At 38.5% G+C, this 11,538-nt stretch overlaps 1 protein-coding gene and 2 long non-coding RNA genes across 5 annotated transcripts; 2 read left to right on the forward strand and 1 right to left on the reverse strand.

Annotated features, from left to right (window-relative positions):
• Positions 1 to 307: 307 nt before the first annotated feature.
• Positions 308 to 1,524, reverse strand: LOC116923785. The gene is made up of 3 exons (XR_004394687.2): positions 1,383 to 1,524; positions 1,077 to 1,112; positions 308 to 935 (listed from the first exon to the last, which is right to left on the reverse strand). It is a non-coding gene; the product is annotated as an uncharacterized LOC116923785 (long non-coding RNA).
• Positions 1,525 to 1,653: 129 nt separating this feature from the next.
• Positions 1,654 to 7,344, forward strand: LOC116923780 (calexcitin-2). Of its 3 annotated transcripts, XM_045173713.1 has the most exons (8): positions 3,813 to 3,968; positions 5,787 to 5,869; positions 5,943 to 5,995; positions 6,379 to 6,495; positions 6,585 to 6,699; positions 6,772 to 6,869; positions 6,954 to 7,083; positions 7,147 to 7,344. In XM_045173713.1, the coding sequence occupies exons 2-7, from the start codon at positions 5,812 to 5,814 to the stop codon at positions 7,065 to 7,067; spliced, it is 555 nt and encodes a 184-aa protein (XP_045029648.1). In that variant the 5' UTR covers positions 3,813 to 3,968; positions 5,787 to 5,811; the 3' UTR covers positions 7,068 to 7,083; positions 7,147 to 7,344. The 3 variants fall into 3 exon arrangements, with proteins under 3 accessions (XP_032786209.1, XP_045029648.1, XP_032786208.1); XM_032930318.2 differs by lacking the exon at positions 3,813 to 3,968 and adding an exon at positions 1,654 to 1,790 and having other exon boundaries at positions 6,954 to 7,344; XM_032930317.2 differs by having other exon boundaries at positions 6,954 to 7,344.
• Positions 7,345 to 8,251: 907 nt separating this feature from the next.
• LOC123472330 lies at positions 8,252 to 8,793 on the forward strand. Its single transcript, XR_006646749.1, has 2 exons — positions 8,252 to 8,512; positions 8,587 to 8,793. It is a non-coding gene; the product is annotated as an uncharacterized LOC123472330 (long non-coding RNA).
• Positions 8,794 to 11,538: the final 2,745 nt, after the last annotated feature.

Below are 11,538 nucleotides of genomic sequence, written 5' to 3' on the forward strand. Positions count from 1 at the left end.
CTTTCCGGATCCCTGATCACGATAAGCGTGACTTTTGATATCCATGATGTAAGAAACGGTAAGTTGCTGCTGTTAGTTTCATTTTCCGTATTTAGCTTACTTTCAATTTGTGTGTGCACAGCATTATTGTAACAAGTATTAGACTTTCACTTTAGCACTTTAAAGTGCTATCATAGAATTCTTGTGTAAGTACATAAACATAACTCTTACTATATTTGATGATAGTTTTATTCTTCGACAAGTTCTGTCAGGCTGCCAACTTCCAGAGAAACCATTAAAAATAATAGCACATGCAGAAACTTGGTTATTAACATTTTTGTGTGTGGTTTATATTTGGATAGCTGAACAAAGTTTAACATTCTTTACTTGTGAAGGTATAGGTGGATATTAGTGAAACAGCATTAGATTCACACCTGAATGTACTATATCCATCATCTATTCATGAAACTACAATGAACAATCTAGATGTTACTACTAATTTGGCAGAATTAGAACATGGACAGGTCATCTTTAAGGACAGGTTTGATGCAGATTTCTGTATTGAGATTTTACATAAAGGGAATGAGCGCCAAGAGCCAGCCGATAGCCAACTGAGTCCGTGTTGGGTGATAGTTATTTATTTTCTTTATCTTTTAATTTGCAGGCATTGAAAAGAATGATTCAACGGCCGTTGAGTACGTGGGGAAGTCATCCTCTATTACGTTGCGACGTCATTATGGTGAATATGAATCGAGGAGGCAAACGTCTACCAATCAGACGGGGGGTTTGAGCCGCCAAATGGTCACCTGGCTCGATAGCGGAAGTCTTCATTATTTCTTCAGATGAATCTTCGTTGACCAGGAGAGAAAGATGTCGTGGAATTGACAGGGAATTTTGTTGTGACAATGGGATTGAATCCATAGTAACAGTTCCTTCGGCTCGTTTCTTTCCATGGGCTTTTTGTTCGATTCGCGTGGAATATGTTCAAATTATTGCAGAAAAAAGGTATTTACCACATTAATTGCCAATTTTTTATACTTGCAAGATCATGCATTGAATTATTAAAACGAAAGAAAAACAAACGAATCTTTTCTTACCTCCGAGACAAGCGTGACCATAGTGTTGGCACTTTCCTTTTTGTTTTGTTTTGTTTCAAAGTAGACGATTCATAGAAATTCCACAAATGGTGAATTGCACAAAAGTGGTCAAAAGAAAAGACATAATGTTACTTTGCAATATTTTGTTTTCATCATTAGCCAATCATAAAGGATTTGGTTATCAATGGTAAAACATCTCATTAAACTACTTGTTCTATCTATGTATGGAACCCAAGTGAAAAAAAAAAGAAAGAAAACTGATTGAATTAAATTTTAATTACAGATTGAAGAAGTCATCCAATATACCTGCTGTTAGGTGAATCCAACCAATCAGGAAGATGCTGACCATCATCCAACGAGGGACTGACCAGGGACTTGTTACTCCTACCATTGCTACGGTGCGTCTGATGAATGTGTTTTAGTTATGAAGGATGTCTGAACAAGTGATTCTTTTAGGTGACTGCTTCTGAGGCTGTACCGGAGTTCACCAAGAGTTTCAGTAGCCTCTTGAATATCCAACCACGTCTCTTTGAATACTGCTACTTTTTCAATCCCAACGGAAAGAAGTTATAAGTTTTCTTGCGCCCTCTCCTCCGCCTCCACATCCTGCATCTTTTTATGCATCTTGATCGAGCGCAAGTCCAGCTTCTTGAACATCGAGTGCACGACGCCGTGCAATAACGATAAACTTGGCCTGCTCCTAATAAATATAAGGTACGTAGGCCTGTGTTCTTTTTTTGTCTTTTCCTATTTTATCCTTGTGGCGAAGTAAAAGCGCAGTTACTCGTTTAAACACGAGACTGATCAAATGCGACTTGACTTTCAAGGTGGGCTTTGATTATAAAGTACGGAAGCATTTAACGTCTCGATGCGCCCGTTTTTCTTTATATTCTCTTTCCTTAGAAACGAACTGGAAACACTCGATTGATTCATTAGCAGTTTAGGCGAAGGCGTCCGTTTTCTTATATCGACCATCTTTTTCATTTCCTTTCAAAGAGGTTAGAATGTTCTCTCATTTATCTTTTGATATTGAACGCGCTTCAGAGCCCGCCAGAATCGGTTTCTAACTTACCCCGAGCGCCAAGCGTTTATTGTACCGTATAGCCTAGTTTTATTTTCTTCTTTTCTATTGAAAGTTCTTCGACAAAGCGTAACAAGTGAACGCAACCCACATCGGAGACTCTAATACAATAATAGCCCCAATTTTATCCTTTTCTCAAATTCGTTTTAAAGAGCGCTTTCAAAAAATACGACCAATTAAGGAGGTGTATCAGCGATTTTGTAGCGTGTTTAGAGCGTCTTGTCTAACTTGCTTTTCATTTTCGCCAAAGAAAGGGAAAATAGCATTGTGCTCCAACTTATTGCCTTTGCTTTCAACGTAACGCGCAAGATACTTTTTTTTCTTTCTTCTTTTTTTTAAAAAAAAAAAGGATGTAAGTAATCTTTTACGGCAATTGTATTTGTTATTAAAGAGCACGCACGACTAGTGGCAATAGGGAAAGGGGAGCCAGACGGAGTCTTACACCTTCGTGTGAATGCCTTGCGTGTTTTGGCGGACTAAACAAGACTGGAACTTTGTATGGGCCATGATAGTCTAAGCCGAATTTTTGTGCATCTTGAATGTAGATCTTTTGATTCTTTAACAGATGGATTCCGCTTTTCCTGTTCGCGATCGATGTAGAAATGTTTTTAACATGTTTTGGATGGAAGCAATGATGTTCCCGTGCAGCACACCGTTAGTCTAATCGAGCCTCCCATACGAAAACCGTTTTATGGGCAACACATTGTTTATCGTTAACCTCGCTCTCACTCTTAGCTTCTTATTAGCAATCGCGCGATTGTTTATTCGCTGAAACTGACGTGACAAGGATTTTTAAATGTATGCGTCACCGATTTTGCTTTTGCACGCACAGAACGAGTTAGAAATGCCGCGATACTCCTTTCGTCTGCCTTAAATTAGTTTGCTTAAAAAATTTTGGACTTCATGTTTTGGCTATAAAGAGATGAGTCACATTTATCATGTCTATCAGGAACGTGACGCAGTGGCGTTACGTAATCATCGTAAATTTATTAGAATGTTACTTGATGTCTCCGGGATAAACGGGGGGGTAGAGAAAACCGAGCCTAACCGACAACAGGTTAGTGAAAGTGATTCCACCTGGCGAGGAATTGCGTAACACGGGGCGAAATCGAACAGTGAAGGACATCTCTTGAGGATCACCGTATTTCCATTCACGGCGCTGCTGTAGATTTAATGACTAGTCCTTTCCGTGCGTACTCAAAAATTTATGTTATCATTAATCCAGCGACAATCGCATTATAGGTATCCATCGATGGTGGAACCCAATTGCACCTCTAGTTATGTAATCACCCCCAATTTATCAGGCTTCGTCAGCGACTTCAGACTTTAAACGCTGGCGATTGTCTGCTGACGCACGGCGGTACCGGTAAATAGAAAGAAAATTTTGTCATGCGGACGTCATAGTTAGGCCATTTGCGTTGAATAGCGAACGTTGTTTGTATTTATAATTAGATACCAATCAGGCCAAGTGTCACGGCACTTTCAGCTGCATTTGGTGGGTTGGCCCGTGATAAGCGAACGACTCTTGGCCAGTCTCATCCAATTTGATCGATGTGACGAACTCAAGTTGTACGCAACGGTCACTCTTCACTTCTATCTTTTTACCCGTCCGCCCCTCGTAAACCAGATGCAGCATGTGTAACGACAGAGCCATCGGGCACGGCCTATCTCGTCCGTCTGCTCCGCCCACCTTGGTTATATGTACAAGAATGAGGCCTGACGTGTCCGTAGAGCACATTGCATCGCCAACGTTTCCCGAGCGCAGTCCATTACTGTCATTACATATCCCGCAGCTGTCGTCCCGATCGAACGTAAGTTCAAATCCTCTTGACTGTTTCTTTAGTCGGTTGAATAACGGACGTGAGCTGTGTTCATTTACACAATCTTGTTAGCTCTTTGTTGACGATAAAATCTAAATTTTGATTGTATTATTGGGTCGGATAGATTGTTGCAATCTCGTCTAGGAGTTTTTATTTTGGTTTTTTATCTTGCTGTGATATACACAGACACCCATTACGTAAGTGCAAATGCCGGTCAACGGGATTGGCAAATGATGAGCGTTGGTCGAGTATTTTTTGTTTTGTTTTTACGACCAATCGATCAGTAGGAAATCGGCCCGGGGTTGTTGGGGCTTCCGGGGAGTCATCCGGTTCAACCAAGAAAATCTTGTTGAAAGGATGCCCAGTCGAAGTAGTTTGCACAAGGGTGCAAAGATATTAGTCAATAACGGGTTTCAGTTGTTTTCCCTCGCACGTCAATTATTGAAAAGCCGTTCTCGTAATTTTTAAAGAGATTACTTGCCAGAATTGTGGGGAAAACATGTCGCTGGGGGTACTCCGCGTAATCCTCCATTCTCCTAAGCGGATAAATGGCGTAGCTTGCTTTTAGATTAGATGATGCGGTTATTAGTAGAGTGGTTTAATTTTTCCAACTTAAAGATCGTGGCTTAGTTTTCTTTGGCATTTCGTTTTCCATTATCTTTTGTGTGTGTGTGTGTGTGTCGTTCACTTTTGTCATCTTTTGTCATCTGCTTTTTATTGGGACCTGTTGAAATATCGATCAGCACACTTTTGTTTAAGGACATGCTGACAAGATTTCCTTTTTCGTTGTTATAAGTACTTCTTTTATTTTTCCCAATTAATATGTCATCGTCGTAATGATGTCCTCTGCTTGTCGTTAAAAGCTTTTGCCGAGCAAAGGTTTTGTATGCGTATTCTTAAAAAATAGAGGGCTCTGAGCAACGAAGCATATTAACTCAATGTGAAGGTACTACGTATTCTCCAACAAAGCGAGTCTCATTCTCAAATAGAAGCCTTTCCTCCCCCTAAAAAAATAAATATAAATAAACCAAAAATTGTTGTGGGTAATATCTGTGAACGAGCAACTTTCGATTTCCATTGGGACATCAACAGGTTATTGGGTGGCGCCGTGTAATCGATCATCGAATCATCAAACACAGGTTCCTTAAGAAAATGAGAAAAGAAAAGTTCGGGAAATGGAACCTTCCAATTGATTGAGATAGGTCTTACGAACCCGAGCAGTTTTACCGTTGCTGCAATACGCCATCGCATTTTGCAGACATTCCCCCTCCCCCCCAAGATCTTATTGCAGGAGAATCGTAGAAAAACATCTTGCATTAGCCGGTTGAATACAGTACCAAATCAGACTGAATTGAATCCCAAAGGGAAGTTGATTCCGAGTCACAATCTCCCAGCTTGTCGCATAGGCACTATGTATATATAGCGACAGAGACAGACCAGATCCCGTTGGATTCTGCCTTGCAGGAAGCTCCCCTTTGGGCTTTCCTATCGATCAATCTGTTGTGCAGCACGCAACACGTTTCACGAGCCATAGAACATCTAAAGGACGGGATAGCGAATGGAGGATGCGGAAGGGTTACAATCTACAGCGTGACATTTACCTCATTGTGAGACGCCTTGCGTATCGACTCGTCCCAATGCTATCGTCCGCTTTCACAAGGGACCGTTAGCGTTCAAAGCAGAACACGCTTCTGGACACGGTCGATAGCCTTACCTGTTCATAAACTTGATCTTGTTTCTTATTTGTTTTGCTTTATTCGTTCCTCACTTATTTGGTTCCCTTTTTTTTTTCTTGTTGCTCTATTTTAGGTGAAAAGATAAAACCAAAACAAACATGGCAATGTCTGATTTTCGTCGCAACAAACTGATTTACGTCTTCAAGGCTTTTTTCGGTTTGTTTACGTTTTCTACAAACAGATTGCAACTATTTGATGCTATCTTATCTGTAACAAATTTTCCTTCCAGACGTGGATAACAGTGGTGCTATTGATCAACAAGATTTCTGCCTGGCAGCCGAGGTAATATTCTTTATTCCGTTTGCACTTTTGCTGTAAAACAAAAACAAAACCAAACAAAATCTTCCCTAGTTTGTTTGAAGTTAATTGGTTTATTCCGTGATGTACGTCGTCTTTTAAATTCCCTGTCGGCATTGTTATTCCCCGCAGTCAGACGTAGATTTAAAATGAATTGATAGGCGTCTCTTTTTCTTTAACCGACGGTTCTTGAAATTAGGATCTGTAATATTTAACAAAAAGGAGGAATTGATTCCGAAACCAACCATACCGTGAACATGGCCACTTCAAACTCTCTCTTATTGCATACTCCAATGCTTTCGATTGCACGCTTGTCGACCGAAATTCTTGCTCAAGTAATTTAACGCTACATTCTTGTCCGTGTTTAGCGCATTTGTCGAGTGCACGGTTGGACTGTGAACGAGGGCAAGGGTGCCGAAGTTCTGCAACGACTCCTCGATGTGTGGGAGGCCCTTAAACGAGCGGATTCCAACAGCGATGGTTCTGTAAGATATGCTTGCTTTATTGTCTCGTAAACTACAATTTACACCTGTCACCGACACGTAACGAGCATGGCCATTGGTAAACTGTGTAGGTCGATCAAAATGAGTGGTGCACCATGTGGGAGACGTACGCCAAGGGTGGCAACGACTCACAGGAATGGCAGGATAAGTACAGAGACTTCTATTTCAGCATCATGGATACGTCAGGTTTGAAAGAGAAAGCAGATGATTTTCCTAATGTTACCGTTACTAATCCGCTTTTCGTGTGAAATTAATCAGGTGAAGGAACCATCGAATTAGATGAATTTGCTGCCGTGAACAAGCGTGACGACGTTTCAGACAAGGATTGCTCCGAAGCCTTCAAGTTATTGTCGAAGGTAATGTTACTGCAAGTGGTGGATTTATATTGAATTCGTAGTTCTGACACGCGTGACCTGTTTTTTTGTAATCGTCATTTGTAGAACAATTCATCTATCGTGAATTCGTCCACGTTCGCACAACTGTGGAAGGAATTCTTCACTTCGGACGATCCTTCAGCCCCTGGCAATTTTATTTATGGGAAATTGAAATTCTAGAAGTGACGATTGTTTGGTATATCTTTATAGTTTTAACATTCCAATTATGGAGAAACTGAACAAATTCAGTGAAATATAGGGGGACATCTGCAATTTACCTTCTATAATTTACCACTTCTATAATTATCAGAATCGGTGTGCCGTTTCTACACCCAGACTTTCTTTGAAATTTTTCGTCTCTTTTTCTAATCCCCTCTTCTCTCTTCCAAAGTACATCCTTGTGCTGTGTTCTCCTTTGATTAAAACACAGAAGAAATAATAAAAAAATACAATTAAATGGGTTTTGCCTTCTGCTGAAAACCATGACTACTACTGACTACCACTGACTAGGAACTCATTATTCTTGTTCTTTACAGAATTACGCCCGTCAAAGAACTTCTTTTCTGAAGAATCTCAAAATCTAGCCCACAGCAGGTAGACTAGAATGTGGCACGATCAACCGCGGACCTTGTTGATAGGATTTATTCTTGACAGCTATTGCTTTTTTTTTAAATGCCCATATTAATTCTACGTTTTTTCTCGACTTAGTTTACGCTGGTTTTTGTGTGTGTGTAGTGCTGTCACAGAGATTTATTCTCACAACGTTTCATCACTAATTGTGATTCAAACCCTCCCCTTATTATTCAGGTACTAAAGGAAGGGTGACAGCCCATTTATCAGCTGTAGTGTGAGAAAAACACAAACTTCAAAGTTCATGGTGGGGAAGCATCAGCTAATCTTGACAAGACAGAAAAATGAAACAAGAGAGTTTCTTTCGTTGAAGCAAGGAAATTTGCGGACTTGCCATGCGAAAAGTCCTTTCTGTTGCACATATCCAGGAGTAGGGCTCGGCCCCGTGTCCAATGGGTAGGTATTTGGGCGAATGGGTAGGTCTTCTCGGCAAAAAAATTGGATCCGATGGGTAACGGCTCCTAAGACTTTGTGCCCACTTCCTACCCGGGTAACATGTGGGTAACACAATTTCGAAAACCGTTTCCATTACCCGGTAATCCCCGAATTCTTACCCGATTACCCGAGTTTTTCCTTGAAATCAAGTGACGCCCTTTGAATTTCCCGCCACAAAATATTTTTTTTTTGCTACCCTCCCTTTTAATTTAACTTGGGGCTTTGCAAGTCGCCATTTTCCAAGATGGCAGTGGGTATACCCGGTTTGCCCATCAAATCCGCCCAGCCTACCCACTTTGGCAAATAGACTACCCGGATCGCTCATGGGCGACTTTTTTTGGCGACGAACCGCGGGTAAACCGGGTTTTCAAGAACCGGGGCCGAGCCCTATCCAGGAGCTGTAGAAGAAAAAAGAAGAAAATTCTGTTTTCGTGTAAGGAAGCGTATGGGGATCATTAGAACATGATGCAGTTCCAGTTTGCTTGGTTGTTTTGAGAGATTGTAGCATGCTAGCACCTTTACTGAAATAAGACAAAAACCTCAAAAACTATCAAACCGAAGTAAAAAAAAGTCGATTTTCATAATCCTCATTCAATTTCATATTTAAATCGTATATATTTGTTGCTACTTCTAGGTTTCTGAACCAAAAAGAAAAAGTCTGGTTTTTTTACTCATTTAATCAGCATTTAATTGTGATTATGATAGGTGAGTTTCATTGACTTCCAAATCAAAATGCTAAGCCCGACAAAATAATCCCAACTTTTTCTTTTATTTTTCTTTTTGTTTCAGAAACCTTGATATTGCAACAAATATACATGGTTTAAATACAAAATTGAACGAGGATCTTGAAAATCAACTTTGTTTTTACATGGGATTGTTAGTTTTTGAGTTATTGGTGTTAGTTCAGTTAGGGCTCTAGCATGCTAAAACGCTACCGTAAGTTATTCGGTATATTCTGCAACAGCTGATTTGACGAGAAAACAAATCACCAAACCAAAATCAGCATTTAATTAAGAACATAATGTGTGATTTTCAACCAATTTCAAGAGATGTCATTTTTTGCCGATTTTGACAAAAGTGAGAAGGGTATAGCCTTCCCACTTTTTCATTTTTGGCTAAATTTTAGATTTAGTTTAAAATACATGATTCCGATTCAAAATTGAACGAGAATCACGAAAAGGGAGCTTGTTTTCTCTTTGGGCTTATAATTTTTAAAAAAACGTTAAAAACGATTACATGAAGTTGTTGCTAACAGCACTTTAATTTCGTTTATTTAAAAAAAGACTAGCTTTACGAGAAAACAATTGGCTTTTACGAAATCAGCATTGAATTTTAATTACTCTAGGCGATTTATAACGAATTCCAAGCGATGTCATTTTTTGCCGATTTTGACAAAAGTGAGAAGGGTATAGCCTTCCCACTTTTTCATTTTTGGCTAAATTTTAGATTTAGTTTAAAATACATGATTTAGATTCGCAATTGAACACTGATCCCAAAAATTTACTTTGTTTTGTCGGAGGCCTTGAATTTTCCAAAATAAACGTCAAAAACAGGGTAACAAAGTTGTGCGCCAGCACGCTACAGCGCAAGCGTGATATCGCACAATTATGCATTCTATTTCCAAAACGGTTAATTTGATGAAAAAATGAATAATTTTCTAGGAATCAGCATTTAATTGTGATTAAGATGGGTGAGTTTCATTGACTTCCAAATCAAAATGCTAAGCCCGACAAAATAATCCCAACTTTTTCTTTTATTTTTCTTTTTGTTTCAGAAACCTTGATATTGCAACAAATATACATGGTTTAAATACAAAATTGAACGAGGATCTTGAAAATCAACTTTGTTTTTACATGGGATTGTTAGTTTTTGAGTTATTGGTGTTAGTTCAGTTAGGGCTCTAGCATGCTAAAACGCTACCGTAAGTTATTCGGTATATTCTGCAACAGCTGATTTGACGAGAAAACAAATCACCAAACCAAAATCAGCATTTAATTAAGAACATAATGTGTGATTTTCAACCAATTTCAAGAGATGTCATTTTTTGCCGATTTTGACAAAAGTGAGAAGGGTATAGCCTTCCCACTTTTTCATTTTTGGCTAAATTTTAGATTTAGTTTAAAATACATGATTCCGATTCAAAATTGAACGAGAATCACGAAAAGGGAGCTTGTTTTCTCTTTGGGCTTATAATTTTTGAAAAAAACGTTAAAAACGATTACATGAAGTTGTTGCTAACAGCACTTTAATTTCGTTTATTTAAAAAAAAGACTAGCTTTACGAGAAAACAATTGGCTTTTACGAAATCAGCATTGAATTTTAATTACTCTAGGCGATTTATAACGAATTCCAAGCGATGTCATTTTTTGCCGATTTTGACAAAAGTGAGAAGGGTATAGCCTTCCCACTTTTTCATTTTTGGCTAAATTTTAGATTTAGTTTAAAATACATGATTTAGATTCGCAATTGAACACTGATCCCAAAAATTTACTTTGTTTTGTCGGAGGCCTTGAATTTTCCAAAATAAACGTCAAAAACAGGGTAACAAAGTTGTGCGCCAGCACGCTACAGCGCAAGCGTGATATCGCACAATTATGCATTCTATTTCCAAAACGGTTAATTTGATGAAAAAATGAATAATTTTCTAGGAATCAGCATTTAATTGTGATTATGATAGGTGAGTTTCATTGACTTCCAAATCAAAATGCTAAGCCCGACAAAATAATCCCAACTTTTTCTTTTATTTTTCTTTTTGTTTCAGAAACCTTGATATTGCAACAAATATACATGGTTTAAATACAAAATTGAACGAGGATCTTGAAAATCAACTTTGTTTTTACATGGGATTGTTAGTTTTTGAGTTATTGGTGTTAGTTCAGTTAGGGCTCTAGCATGCTAAAACGCTACCGTAAGTTATTCGGTATATTCTGCAACAGCTGATTTGACGAGAAAACAAATCACCAAACCAAAATCAGCATTTAATTAAGAACATAATGTGTGATTTTCAACCAATTTCAAGAGATGTCATTTTTTGCCGATTTTGACAAAAGTGAGAAGGGTATAGCCTTCCCACTTTTTCATTTTTGGCTAAAATTTTAGATTTAGTTTAAAATACATGATTCCGATTCAAAATTGAACGAGAATCACGAAAAGGGAGCTTGTTTTCTCTTTGGGCTTATAATTTTTGAAAAAACGTTAAAAACGATTACATGAAGTTGTTGCTAACAGCACTTTAATTTCGTTTATTTAAAAAAAGACTAGCTTTACGAGAAAACAATTGGCTTTTACGAAATCAGCATTGAATTTTAATTACTCTAGGCGATTTATAACGAATTCCAAGCGATGTCATTTTTTGCCGATTTTGACAAAAGTGAGAAGGGTATAGCCTTCCCACTTTTTCATTTTTGGCTAAATTTTAGATTTAGTTTAAAATACATGATTTAGATTCGCAATTGAACACTGATCCCAAAAATTTACTTTGTTTTGTCGGAGGCCTTGAATTTTCCAAAATAAACGTCAAAAACAGGGTAACAAAGTTGTGCGCCAGCACGCTACAGCGCAAGCGTGATATCGCACAATTATGCAT

Source organism: Daphnia magna, linkage group LG5 (genome assembly GCF_020631705.1).
Source record: "Daphnia magna isolate NIES linkage group LG5, ASM2063170v1.1, whole genome shotgun sequence".
NCBI classification, from domain to species: Eukaryota; Metazoa; Arthropoda; class Branchiopoda; order Diplostraca; family Daphniidae; genus Daphnia; species Daphnia magna.